The 14,435-nt window shown below is 43.1% G+C and overlaps 1 protein-coding gene across 1 annotated transcript in view; it reads right to left on the reverse strand.

Moving 5' to 3' along the window:
• Positions 1-3,081: 3,081 nt before the first annotated feature.
• Positions 3,082-14,435, reverse strand: part of LOC147425155 (protein TOC75-3, chloroplastic-like) — a 113,180-nt gene continuing 101,826 nt past the window's right edge. Inside the window, exons 7-8 of the mRNA XM_086499382.1 lie at positions 4,125-4,379; positions 3,082-4,043 (exon numbers count right to left, since the gene is read on the reverse strand). Coding sequence (XP_086355508.1) covers positions 3,804-4,043; positions 4,125-4,379 — 495 coding nt within the window. The 3' untranslated portion in view covers positions 3,082-3,803. The remainder of the gene's footprint in view (positions 4,044-4,124; positions 4,380-14,435) is intronic.

Raw genomic sequence — 14,435 nt, forward strand, 5'->3', positions numbered from 1 at the left:
ACAAGGCACCATAAAACAAAGCAAAGCTCAGTATTCGTATTTTTAAATAAGGACATTTTAATCTAAAATATGGACATGAAACATGTAGCTGCTAATAGTACAATCAACTTCTATATAGATCAGGAAGAGAATGGGGTATAGGAGGGTCTCTTTATTTGGTAGTTCAAGCAATTTATGCCAATGTGGATAGCAGACAGCTCTCGTCGCCTCGTCTCAACCGAGCTTTCAATGAACCCCTAATAATGGGATCCACGGAGGAGAAGTACGAGCACAAAAGCAGAGATGCGCATCACCATCCGATTTGGGAAAAGATAAACTCAAACAAATTTTGTAAACTCAGATACCGATAGTAATCGCAGGCAACCATAGTAAAAGTAAACTCGCATGCATTTCAAAGAAATGCACGCACGCCCTGGTTAAGGTAGTGTGCTGCCACAACACCCGTCCAGGTTCAAATATGGGGGTGAGCCGCGACGCGGAATTTTTGGATGGTCTCGGATCTCCTCAAGATCCGCGCATTCAAATCTCCACCATTGATCCCATGACGGTGTGTGTAGGCACGATGGGCAGGCTCCAATCTTAGTTTCGTTTTTGCAACTAATTTTCCCAAAAACAACTATTCAAAAAATGGCGTACACAGAAGGAGGAGGCGTGGGGGGGTTGGGGGGCGGGGGCGGGACCCGCCCCCCTCCTGCTTCCAGATTCCGCTAGGCGCTCACAGTCTCCCAATTCTCCCTGCGCCTCTCTCTCTCTCTCTCTCTCTCTCTCTCTCTCTCTCTCTCTCTCAGAGGACAGAACACACACTCATATATAGAGAGACAAGGAAAGTTGAGTTTCCTCAAAATGTGTACTCACCTTGATTTTATTAAACAAGTAACCCACGAGGCTTGCCAAAAATGGAACGCACCTTCAAACATCAATTAAAAGTTTCATTTTCTTTAATAGGAAGTGAACTTTCCAAATGAAAATTTTTGAATTATACTTTCTTTATATAATGACAAGTTAGAAAGAAAAAAAGGATAAAGAGATAGTTGATGGCCATTCCCTTTAGTCAAGGACGTGAAGGATGACAATTGCCAATGGCAATTCTATGATGGACTTCCTCTTTCACTCTAGATCCACAAGCTTGAAGGTAACACTTCAATTTTGAGAGTCAAAGAAGGGCTGCAAGATTTACCCAAGAAGCTCATAAGGTAAAATTCCGAAGAGAGCTAACTAGAAAAGCAAGGACTTAAGTAGCTCTAGCATAGTCTAGACCTAATTTGTGATGGTGACCCATGCCAAGTGTGGTAGGTTGGTTATCCCAAATCCTCTCGAATAACACGTCTTGATTGCAACACTTGTTAGATAGATCTTTGAGGTCTCTTCCGATTGTTCCTACGATGTTAAAAACTTTTCAATCTTCTCTCCCACTTATCCATGGGGGCAAAGTAGTTGGGGCAATGTTCGAAATAGTGTCTTAGCTTAGCCTCAAGCTAGTTAATTAGAAATTCAAGACAATCAGTTCACAAGTGAGTGAAAAGGAAAAATTCCTCTTGGATATTGCAAGAACATAGTGTCAATACAACCAAATATAGTTTGAATTTGTAAAATTTCCACTTAAAAATTGGCTTAAAAGGAATTGTGTATGTTTGGTGTAGAGCTTTTCCCCAAACACTAGCTAGGAGAATCTGCTTGACCTGCCATGATGTTAATTTCATTCAAGCCTAAGGAGCGACAAGAGCACAAGAAGGATAAATGAATGTGAAACTACATGGAAATGGTGTTTGGTGTCTTGGGTAGAGCATTTGATTGAGAAGTCTTTCTGTACCATTTTGGCCCAATTTCAACCATTCATGGTATAACTCCTTCCTTGTCTTGGATCTTAGTTTTCACATTACCAATGGTCTTAAGAGATTTTGAGCTCCGATGTGATGATGCTCTAAGTGAGCACCTTCACAAAATATGCATGCCATTGTGCAAATGCAATGCAAGATGCAGAGTAGCTTCTTGTGGATGTTATAATCAGCAAGGGTCGACCCATCCTCAAGGTATTCCTTAGTATGAGGGGATGATGGCTTGGTTCGTCATGAGACGGGCCCTATTTACACACGTTAGGCCACGGCGATCCCTCGCTGAGTTACATGAAGGGATGCTATGCATGAGCGACGCCATGTGCACCTATGGACTCGGAGATGCGTTAGCCACCCCAGTTGAATTGGGGACGGTGGGATGGATATGAAGCGAGAATAGATGGGATCTAAGAGGTCTACAAAAGTCTCAAATAACAACAGTACACCTGCAAAGCTAGTGGCATGTGAGGGCCTAATGGAAGTTGTGCCTGATGTGGAGCACTTCTAGACTTCTTTCTTTGTTTCCTTGTTCTGACAGTTTCATCGTTTGATATTATTACGATTCTTCATTACCCCATTCTTTCAGTTCTATCCTTTTTGCTGCTTCTTTGATATGTTAAGAGGTCACCCACCGCGCACATTGGATACATCTACCTTTCCATTGATGCAATGTGTATTGCTTAGCTGTTGTTAGCAATATACCATTTGATGATGTTATAGAGGAATGTGTTTTTCTTTTCATTCTCTTATTTTATTTCTTCTAAGACGGTTGCTCTCTACCAAATTCTATGTTGCAACCTCTTCATCAGCATGTTTCACTTGTCCAATTGTAGAGCTCCTCCTTTGAGGATTCTTCGACACCCACCTTGAACAACTCAACTGGCTTGTCCTCACATTTACACCCTTGGCCTCCCATTCAAGTTGTCCTTACTTTCCATTACTAACCTATAAATACATCCAAGTATAAGCCACAACTATAGTTCAAACCACAATTTAAGTTTAATTTATCAATTTACTTCCTAACATTATGGCTATGATGATAAAAATAACACTTCAAATATAACAGCCCAATATAGTAAGCACACTTCTAGAATCACACAACTACAAAATATCTGCGAGGGGGAAGGTTCCAAGATTGATGAAAGTACCTAAGCAATGTCGGGAGGGCCCTAATAAAAGCTTGATCCGTATTTGGTAGGACTCCAAAAATTGAAAATGCGGAAAGGAAAAAGAGAATAATTTGCAGGTGGAAAGCATAAAGCCAGCAAATGGTGAAGCTTTTAGTAGAGAATCTACAAGAGCTCGTCTCTCTGAAGAAAGTGACTAACAAGCTCAGCCGTTTAGTATCACATCTTCTGAAAACACGCTATCCATTTGACAACTGAGTCATTCACTACATCATAGGAATTTGGAATGCAACCATAAGTATGGAATCCTGAATAAAGGATCAACAAATTGAAGCAAAAGGCGGCAGCTTCTGTAAGGTAACCTCAAACAGAGGCAAGCAATATATAACACCCACCAAGCATTTGTGATTAGCAGATGCCAATGTTTTTTACGCATGACCGTCAAAAAAATTGTCTCCCATTCAATTCTCTGACTGAAAATTATAAGCCGAAAACATTACAGTTAGTGTCAAGGTAATGCAGAAGCTTTTTCTGTACCTAGATATACAAATGTAAAGGGTAGTGTGGGAATACACTAGGACAAACACACGGCACTGGCACAAAACAATGGTCAAAACACGAAAATAGCCCTTGGAACCAGCACATTTAGGGCCGTTGAATGCTTTATTGACCTGCACTTCAGCTGTATATAGACATCGTGGGTAGTCTACATGTGGAGCATTATGAACAGCTTGTCTTCGGAAAAATAGCCGACCATGGTCGAAAGCCGCTTGTATGAAACAACCCTTTGAAGCATTGAGCTGAAAGAGGACTAAATGCTGTCTTCAAAGGGCAACCGGCAAGCTTAAAATCTTTCTCCAAATCGGACAAACAAGGCTCCTGACCCAGTGTTGCAATCTTGTGTATATTCTGCCCTAATTAGCCCCAGCTTTACACCTAGCCCATAGGACATACCACTCCCAGCACGGCGGAAGTATTCAGTTGGATTTCCCCTCACATCCTTGGAGCTTCCTAAATCTGTTCCATACTCTACAAAACCATAAGTCTGTGTGTTCAAAATTGGCACACGTAGCTCCATTGCTAGCTGCAAGCGATATTGTCGAGACATTAGCAACCTTAAAAACTGAATACTTTCACAAACAGAGGCTAAATTCAGGTTATTTACCTCTAGAAAATTGCGACACGCTCCCAATTCCCCCATGTTGTAGCCTCGGACAGAATACGGCCCCCCCAATGTGAATGCATCATAAGCTGCCAAATCCCCCACACAGCCTCCATAACGACCATGCAAGACAAGCACCAGGGGAGGGGCCTTTTTCGCACCCTCTTCTACATGCTTCAGTTTTAAAAAATGTGTGGCTGTTAACTGATGCCTGTTAAATATCGGGTACTTGCTACCAATACCTAGTCCCTGATCGACCTGCATTCAAGTGGCAACAGTGAATAACTTAACAAATACTCATCTTGAGGCTATTTTAAAGTTCCTAAATACCTTCATAAGTTCACAATAGTCTGAACTCACGAGTTATAAGAGGGAATAAAACACTCCAAACTAAAAAAGCAAGACACAAGAAAACAAACAAACTAAAAAAAGAACTAAAATTGCTTTATTTGCTACTAAACAAAACTAGATAAAACAAACCATTATTTACTTAAAATGTTTTTAGAAAAGACATACGCAAAAGAAGTTGAAGCAGCTTACTTGGCTAAAACTTGAAACAAGTACTCAACTTTAAATTTAAAAGGATAAGACATCTCAAAGACTTAATTTTAGAAATCGGACTCCACACAACTTCTAAAGAAACAAATTCGTAAGTCCTAATGTAAGCTATTTTAGAGTTCCTAGACAACTCTGGCAAAGAACATTGAATAGAACCACCTGAACAAATACTCATACTTATGTTCATTATTGACTGCCATTTGAACAAAAAGTACTTTTTAAAACCAACATGCATCACCCATCCATGATGGAGCAGAAAAGCAAACCAGCACTAGAACAAATAGATCAAGATACAAGACATGGTTTATCAGCCAGATCGGGAGAAGCAGCCTTGTTTCACTCTCATTGGCTTGAGCCTATGCCGTCAGAGATGTCTTCCTAATCACTACAAGCGAGTGAACTAACGAAACACGGAGAACCACTACAATATGCAAAACTAGTATTTTATCACTGCAATCAGCTTGAAAAAACTGAATTCAAACTGAGAGCAAAAGGAGGTAGAGAGAGGACGTCGAAGCAGGATGCCTCTGTACACAGTTAGTGGCCTTGAACAGCCACTGTCAGCATCCCCAGTTGGGTATTTCTTTATTAATTGATCTAGTAGGGCTGAAAACCGAGACCAAGTGCTCAAGCAATCATGCCACCAAAATCTCTGGAACCTCTGTGTGTGTAGAAAAGTGGTAGGGAGTTGTGCTTTTATAGGCACCCATGGGGTGCTCTTGATAGGACACCCCTGATTTTCCAAGGTGAGCGAACCCACCAGCTTTGAGTCGAGAAAACCAGGCTGGAAAAACCCTCCCCTGTACCAAGATTTTACATAACATCAAACCCCCACCCACCCCCCAGGTTTGAAAGTCAACCTTTTAAAAGATTCAAAAAAAAAAAAAGGAGAGAAAACAACAGATAGAGGTCAGAGGAGGCTTAGCCTATCCTGGTTTAAAGACAAGTAGTGAGACACAGGTTGGATGGAACAGAGCAACACCCACACAAAGAGGATGTCCTAGAGCAGTGACAGAGGGATAGAGCATGAGGACTACCAGTTGGTGGTAGTTCTAGAGCAGCCTAAGTTACCACAGGATAGACCAATTCAGCAGGCTTTGGATCCCTTGGAGATTCAATCACACGTGCCTCTTCCAGTAGGCACTATAGTTTGACTGTTCAGCAGGTTTTGCATCACCAGCAAGTGTCCCAATATCTGAGATCTTTCCTGCACAGTTCTTTGCAGTGAAATTTCCAAATGTTGGAGCGGGCCACTGTGACGACATGTTTTTCCTGCAGTTGTTAGTAAGACATCACATTTTCCTTGGTCGAGAGACAGCTCCCATGATCAGGGTCAGCAGACTCCACATTTTACATGAGGGTTCCTTCCAACGAGGGGGGACTGTTTATGATCCCGTACACGAGCAAACAAAGATCGACGCCAACTACTTTACGGTTATAAAACAAATTACAGATTCATTTAACAGTCAGTTAAGTAGGGCCTTGGGGACATTGGTTTTGTAAGAGAATTGTGCACCTTGGTACTTTCCCTTGGTTTTCGTGGTGGAGAATGATTGGGTCCCTCTTCCCTCTTGTAAGGTGCAACGGAAGTGAATATTGATATTGCTCAAGATGAGTACTCCGAACTATGCTCAAGGGTTCCTTTTACTTACGGAAGGGAGAGCCTTCCGTTCCTTTATAGAGAGAGTGCAATGATCACAAACAAAGTGAATGCTACTGTGAATGAAAGTGCTGAAATTGATAGAAAGAGAGAGGGAAGAATACGACACCGGACGGTTCACAAACCCTCCTCCAAGGGCCCCCCTCTCTATGGCAAGAGAGGTCTATGCTGTAGATTGCACAAATTTGGTACAATGGTCTAGATTGCCGACGATGTCGACGACAATGATGACGACGACAAGGACGGGCTGAAAACTGAAAATGCTAGGGCTGAAATGCTGAAATCTGCAAACGCTGACTTTCTACTGAATACTAACATTGTGTCGATGAGGATGGCGATGATGACGACTCGACGACGATGCGCTGAAAACACAGATGCTGAAATCCGAAAACATCGGGCTGACACTGTAAACGCTAGCCGACTCGACGGTACGGCGAGGATCTGCTATGGTAAGGTGAGATCTGCGAGGCTAGGGGCTGAATCTGCAAAGGCTAAGTGCTGAAATCTGAAAACGCTCATGGGCTTGGCTGATCTGGCGCCGGAAACTGCAAAACGCTAGGCTTGATGTGGAAACTGAAAACGCAAGGCTGATCTCCTGTTGAAAACGCTAGGGGAACTGTTGCAAAAAACGTTAGGAACTGGCTCCAAAAGCATTGGCGGTTGTTGTTGGCTGAAACGCTAGGTTGTCTTCTGCCGGTCTTGCTAAGGAGAGAACACTTCAAGTTGTTGGAACTTCTTCTGTCTCTTCTGCTAAAACTAGGCGCCCCCTGTCTGCTTATATAGCTGCAGCAAGCTGCGTCGAGCAAGCTACCCTACAACCCACGACCCCGGTAAATGGTAATTAAAATCAATAAAAATGCCCAATTGCCTGGAAAATGTATTGTCTCAAAACTAGCCGGGAATTGGACCTTTCGCTTGGACAATGCATATGTTGGGTGGTACTGAGTGTGCAATTACAGGATATGCAACTACAACACTTCCTAAGCTGACCTAAACCCTAGACCTGAGATAGCTTGTCCACATGCACATAGGGTTAGATGTGCGCGTGACATCCGCTCCTTTTCCAAGTGAGGTACCGGTACCAAGCTGCATGGCTTCGTTGTAGTCTACTAACAACTCTGGATAATCTTTGAAAAATTCTTCATCAACCCACACTGCATCGTGGGTTCCTCGATCCGTGAACTTCAAAAAGTAATGTCTGACTTGCTTCTTTGAGCCATGGCAAAACTGATGCAACAACACTTGCTCCGGCTCCATGACTTCAGCTTCATCGATGATCTCGAGCTCTTCTTCTTTGGAAATGTCCTTCGGAGGTGTAACCTGAAACACTTTCAACCAAAAAACATGGAAAACGTTGTGCATTGACCATGAGTTAGGCAATTGTAATTTCATAGAAACCTTATTGATCTTTTTAATGACTGGAAATGGACCGTACATTCTAAAAGACAACTTGGACACTTCTTTCCAACTTGCTTAAGGCGTTGCTTCATGATTCGTAAATAAACCCAATCCCCTTCCTTGATAGAAACATCCTAACGATGCTTGTTAGCCTGTCGTGAGTAAGATTCCTGAGCCTTGCTTAGCCGAAGCTTCACACTCTCAGTTCTTGTGCAGTGACTGTGACATTACAAGGAATCAACATGCAAAATTTTTTGAAACGGTCAAACATTGAGTGTTCCTTGAATGCAAACTAAGTGGAAGGTTAGTCACAAAATCCATAGAAATATCCTGAAAAGGCCCGTCGGGAATAGGCAGCAGTAGCAAGAGGCCTTACTTCTTACCCCGAGCAGCTTTTACCTTTTGACAAATGGTGCATTGTAAACAAGACAAAATACCTGTCAGGAGCCTTAATGCTCTAGGTAACTGGAGAGGCGTAGATGAATGCCGCTTGTGCTCCTCTTCTTAATTCACGCTTCACTTGCACATGAGAAATGAGAGGTAAAGAATGCAAACCCTCCTCACCACGAATGATCATGGGAGAGTCACATTTGGCATTTAGAGTAAGCGTATTGTCGGCCCAATCAATGAGAGGGTTATGCTCACGAAACCATCTAATGCCCAAAATCATATCACATCGTGAGAGAGGAAACACGACAAATTTTCTACGAAAGGAAGCTTGCTGAACAGTGAATAACACATCAAAGCACTCTTGCGTAATGAGAGAGTCCATACCGGGAGCAAAGCCCGACACCTCGAGAGGAGTTGTCTAGCTAACCTCTAGGCGGGCTCCCTCTACAAGAGTCACCAATCACAGAATGCATACTGTCTGAATCAAACGATATGACAAAACGTTGACCCTTCACATGACCATAACATTTATAGAGAGACTCATCAATCTGTGTGTCAGAAACATGTGGAGACTCAGATTGGTTCACTAAAGTGCTTGTGGTAGCTGTCGGTGCTTTGGGCTCTACAGGTGTTGTTGTCTTAGGACATGCTTTCTTTATATGATCCTTGACGTACATGCTAACATCGACCTTCCTTAGCATAAATGACTCGTTCTTCTAGCGTTATGTATCCTCCAATGATTCATTGTGCAGCTTTTTCATCGGGGGTTATGAAACCGGCCTGTTCAATCCAAAAAGGGCGGTAGACTTTACTTCAAACCTTGATTTAGCTTTCACCCATTACTAGTCGTCTATTCTACCTGTGCTATAATGACACAAGAGAGGGGAATGGGATACAGATGCTAGAATGCACCTGTATGAGAAGTCCGACACCAGATTGGCCCCTAACTTAGGCGCCCCTTTCGATATTTCTTTATTGTTTAAAAGAGGGAATAAACGTTGTGGTTCTTTCCAAGCTGCCCCGCACAACCTTGGCTGAATTTTGACTGTTCTGGCTTGATTTCGGCAACATAACTGTATTAGAACCCTTCACGGTCAGTATTCCCACGCATTAAATGACTTTCCCGACACATACGGGCACTTTGCAAAACCTGGCGAGAATCTGCAGCACGCTGAATTCTCCGTTTTCAGCCCTGAAAATGCGCCAGATCGCCTGTACAGCGGTCCCCTTGCGTCCCCGAACCTCCTGGGGGTATTAGGGTCCGTTTAGGGCCAAAACCCTAAACCTGCAAAAATACACAGCAGGCTGTAATTTACTGTTTCGGGCTCCGTTTCGCGTGCCGGTCGCATCCGTAGCAAGTCCTCGGGCTCCCGCACTTGTAGGGCTACTTATCCTTTGAATCGGACGAGATCTCTGGCGTGAAACCTCTCCGAATTCACTTGTACCTGCGGGGGATTAGCCGCTAGCTAATCCAGTACCTGTGCAAGAGGCTCTTGCCTCGGCAATCGCGCATGAACCCACACAACTGTACATTGGTCAATTGAAAAGCCCACTAGAGGGGCATAACATACTGCCATAGGGGAGAGAGAGGGCAGTGCGTAGCATGCAGGGCATCACTCCTGGCACCGCACTGTACATAGGAGGGAAAGCAAGCACTCCATAGCTCTTAACCTGTGACACGAAACTTGAAAATGAGCTCACAGCTGAAAATCACGTTTTTGCCTTCTCTATAAGTAGTTAATTGGCCTCAGAGTGCCAAGTGTCACTCATTTGTGCATTTTCCCGCTTTAGACCCTCGAGTCTAAAAATATCTCACCTGCATCCTCTAGTGACTTGGCCACAGAGTAACAAAATGATCCCCATGTCAAACTGCGCGTAATGACGCGAAGACATTTTCAGGTCCCAAAATAGCAGTTCCCTAAATTTTAGGAGATGCTGCCATTGTATCTTTCTAGGTCATCCGACCCTCTTTGTACACTGCAGCCACACCCAGAACTGAAATGTAGCCCTTGTAACAAAGGATTCCAGTTTGGCTAGTCAATGACCCCACTTGGCTAACCATAGTCCTTCTCCAACCTTAGAGCTCTCTTGCCCTCAGGCCTGGAATCCCTCTGGACAGTTCCACACTAGCTATGCAATGCAAGGCAGTTAATTTCCCAAGGGGTGTTTCCAAAAAGTGAAAGTAAATAGATAATAAGAAAGAAATCAACAAAAAGGATAGATAGAAGTCACACGCTCGTGACATACCCCCCTCTTGAAATCTCAAACGTCCTCGTTTGCATCTATGTTGTACATGCTCATAGTCAACACTGATGTATTCAACACCTGTCGACACATGTACGACACATACATGCTCATTGTCAACCCTGGTGTATTCAACACCTCGTCGACTCATGTATTGCCTGCGTGTGAATGCTGTCCCAATGACATAGTGGTAGCTTCGCACTCTGCCATTGCTTTGAGTCACTAACTTTCCAATGACAAAATGGTAGCTGCACATTTTGCCACGGTCTTATAGTACACGTTGGATCCCGTAACACTTTCGAGCATACCCAAACCGACAGTTTAAGAATGCAGTTACACATGTACTCTTTAATAGAAGCAATTACTGTATCCTTGACAAACTGACAAGAAATACTCACTTCTATAGCACTAACCAAACTGACAATCCATAAGAGCAATTGCCAAACTGACAATCTGTACAGCTCTAACATTCATGTAACAGGTATTTCATTTGAGCTCACTTTAAATACCATGTACATCATTTGTTTCAGAAGCCATTGTCACACTGACAATCCATGTAGCTTTGAAACTCAAGGGGTCAAGGTAGGTTGCAAATCGAAGGCTTCAAGGTAAAGTGATAACACAATTGGTGACTCTGCGAGTTCACCTTCTTCCATCCACTTAGCATCCATTGGTGGATAGTTTCTAAACTTTACCAAGTAACGCCTAGCAACCTTGCCTTTCACTTTCCTTTCTTTGTGTGTCAAAATCTGTTCAGGGACCAAGATCTCGTCAAGTTCCTCGACTTCCGGCTGATCTTCAACTGGCATATCTTCTGGCACATCACCCACATAGGGTCTAAGAAGACTCACATGAAACGCATTGTGAATCTTCCAACAGTCAGGCAATTTCAGCCTATATGCAACATCACTGATTATGTCGCACACTTGAAAAGGCCCATAGTAACGCATGCTGAGCTTTGGAAACAGTCTTTCCTTGCCCTTCATCTTCTTTAACCTTGCATTTTCAAAGCGTAAAAGCACCCAATCACCAAGTGAATATACCACTTCACGACGGTGACGATCAGCTGCTTTCTTTTGCTTTGCCTGAGTCTTCTCTAAGGCCACTTTGACCTTCTTGTACATTTCATCCATGTCCTGAACATACTTATCTGCTTCAAATATCTTGTCCTTTGTGTGCAGTATGGGAGGAACTTTCTTGCCACCTTCAACTATCTCAAAAGGTGCCTTGCCAGTTGATGAATGCATTGTATTATTGTATGCATACTCCACCAATGGCAAATACTGCTCCCACTTCTCTTTATGCTCTGACACATAACACTTCAACAGATCTAGGACAGTAGAATTGACCTCTTCTGACTGCCAATCTGTTTGAGGATGAAATGACGAAGAGAATTTGAGCGTGGTGCCCATATTCTCAAACAAGCCTCTCCTGAACAAACTTGTCATGCGTGGATCACGGTCGTTAACAATCGACTGTGGCATGCCATGATACTTGAAAATATTGCTCATAAACAAGTGTGCCATCTGATCTGGCTTTATCTTCTTCCTGATAGGAATAAAATGAGCCTGCTTGCTGAATTTGCAAATGATGGTCCAAATACCATCGTTTCCTGTCTGCGTTCTCGGAAGATCAAAGATAAAATCCATAGCAATACTTTCCCATGGTTTATCTGGAATAGGTAGTGGTTGCAATAACCCTGGTGCCTTTTGCCTATCAAACTTGACCTTCTGGCAAATTAGGCATTCTCGCACAAAGGCATCCACATCTCTTCTCAATGTAGGCCAGTAGAAGAATGTCTCAACCGCTTTAACTGTAGCATCGATACCACGATGCCCTGCATATGGTGGGACATGACTCTCTTCCATAACTTTGCGTCGCAATGGCTTTGTGACACACAATCTTCCATGCATCATCATGAACCCATCTTTGAGAAGATAGTGTTCATGACGTTGTCCTTGCATTAGCTGCTCGAAGACCCTTGCAAAATCTTCATCATTTGCATACTGTTCTCTCATATCATCAAGTTCATGATGATAAGGAATTGACACAGCTGAAATTTGTGGCTTCCTTGACAAGGCATCAGCCACAACGTTCTTCTTGCCTTCCACATGCACAATTTCAAAATGGAACATGGACAAAATATTTGCCCATCGCATATGCTTCTCAGATAACTTTGTTTGTGTCAAGAAGTATCGCAAGGTCTGATGGTCCGTTTGGACAACAAAATCTGCACCTAGCAGGTAGTGTTTCCAACTTAAGAGCGCATGAATCACAGCCAGTAACTCTTTCTCATAGACCTGCATGGTCATCTCTGGCCCTTGCAAAATTCTGCTCTCATAGGCTACTACCCTGTCATCTTGCATTAGAACTGCACCAATGCTACTACCGCAGGCATCACACTGGACCACAAATGACTTCCTAAGATCTGGCAACACAATGACTGGATTTGATGTCATCTTTTCCTTTAAGAGATTAAAAGTTGAAATCTCTTTCTGTGTCCATCTAAAGGTGACTGCCTTCTTTTGAAGAGCATGTAAAGGTGAAGCAATCTCAGCGAAATTTCGGATAAAGACAAGTCCCAAAAAGCTTCGGACATCATGCACCGTCTTCAAATTTGGCCATGACTTGATCGCTTCAACTTTTGCAGGATCCATTCTGACACCATCCTTTGAGACAATGTGTCCCAGAAAGTGGATCTCTTCCAGAAAAAACTCACTTTTCTTTGCATTGATGAGCAACCTATGACTGCGTAGCTCTTTTAACACAATGGCCAAGTGATGCCTATGCTCCTCTTCATTCTTTGAGTAGACTATCATGTCATCAAAGAATGTACCAACAAACTGCTGGTGTGGACGGAAAATTCTGTCCATCATCCTATTGAACGTAGCAGGAGCATTTGTGAGACCAAAGGGCATCACTAAAAATTCGTAAAGGCCAAACGTTGTTCTAAAAGCAGTCTTGTGCACATCCTCTGATCTAATGCGGATCTGATGGTACCCACTATTTAGATCTATCCTGCTAAACATAGCTGCTCCTTCTAATTTGTCCATAATATCATCAATTCTAGGTATAGGGAACCTATTCTTGATGGTATTCTTGTTCAGTGCACGGTAGTTGATGCACATACGCCATGAGCCATCCTTTTTCTGCACCAACAACGCTGGAGAACAGAATGGAGATGAACTGGGCTGAATCAGCCCCTTTTCTAACAGCTCCAGTACTTGGCCCATTATCTCTTTCTGCTGAGCCGCACTAACCCTGTACGAAGGCTTATTTGGTGGGCTACTGCCTGGCACCAAATCTATCGCATGGTCCTCGGGTCTCTCTGGCGGTAATTGAGACGGTAATGAATCGGAAAAACAGTCACTATACTGTTGTAAAAACATTGACCTTTCTTTATCTAGCACAGATAAATTTGATTCATCACAATCTGACACTTCACGTGCAAAAACCAAGTGCGCAGAAAGATGCTTTTTCATTACAAAAGTAATAGCTGAAGCTGATACACTGGGAATAGACTCCCCTTTAAGCTTTACATCCAGAATGTGAGTCTTTCCCCTGCTCTGTATAGTGATCTTTTTGTTGTAGGCATCCATGATTCCCAATACACGAAACAACCAAGGAATACCTAACAACACATCACATCCGTCCAGTGGCATGATGTAAAATTCTTCAGCATCTACATAGGACTGGATATGTAGACGCAACTTTCCAATGATGGGTGTCACAGCCTCTGTATGGCCAGGACATGCCAAACCTACCTCTGTTGTATACCCCATCTCTTCAGGTCTGATTCCCAACTTTGAAGCTAATTCTGGGGAAATGAAGTTGGCTTTGGCACCTCGATCAAAGAAGATAAGCACTGTTTGTCCCTGACCTTTCCCCATGCTCTACAAAGCTCACTTGCATCTGAATTTGGCTTATCGCCCACCATATCTGGCACTAGACCAACCATGGGCTTCTTTCCTTTCCTGTCCTCCTTGTCTTCAGAATCAACTTGCCTTTTCTTTGTAGGACAGTTGTAAGCAATGTGGCCAGGCTGCTCACAAATAAAGCTTTTG

Source organism: Adiantum capillus-veneris, chromosome 25 (genome assembly GCF_014529385.1).
Source record: "Adiantum capillus-veneris isolate H3 chromosome 25, ASM1452938v2, whole genome shotgun sequence".
NCBI classification, from domain to species: domain Eukaryota; kingdom Viridiplantae; phylum Streptophyta; class Polypodiopsida; order Polypodiales; family Pteridaceae; genus Adiantum; species Adiantum capillus-veneris.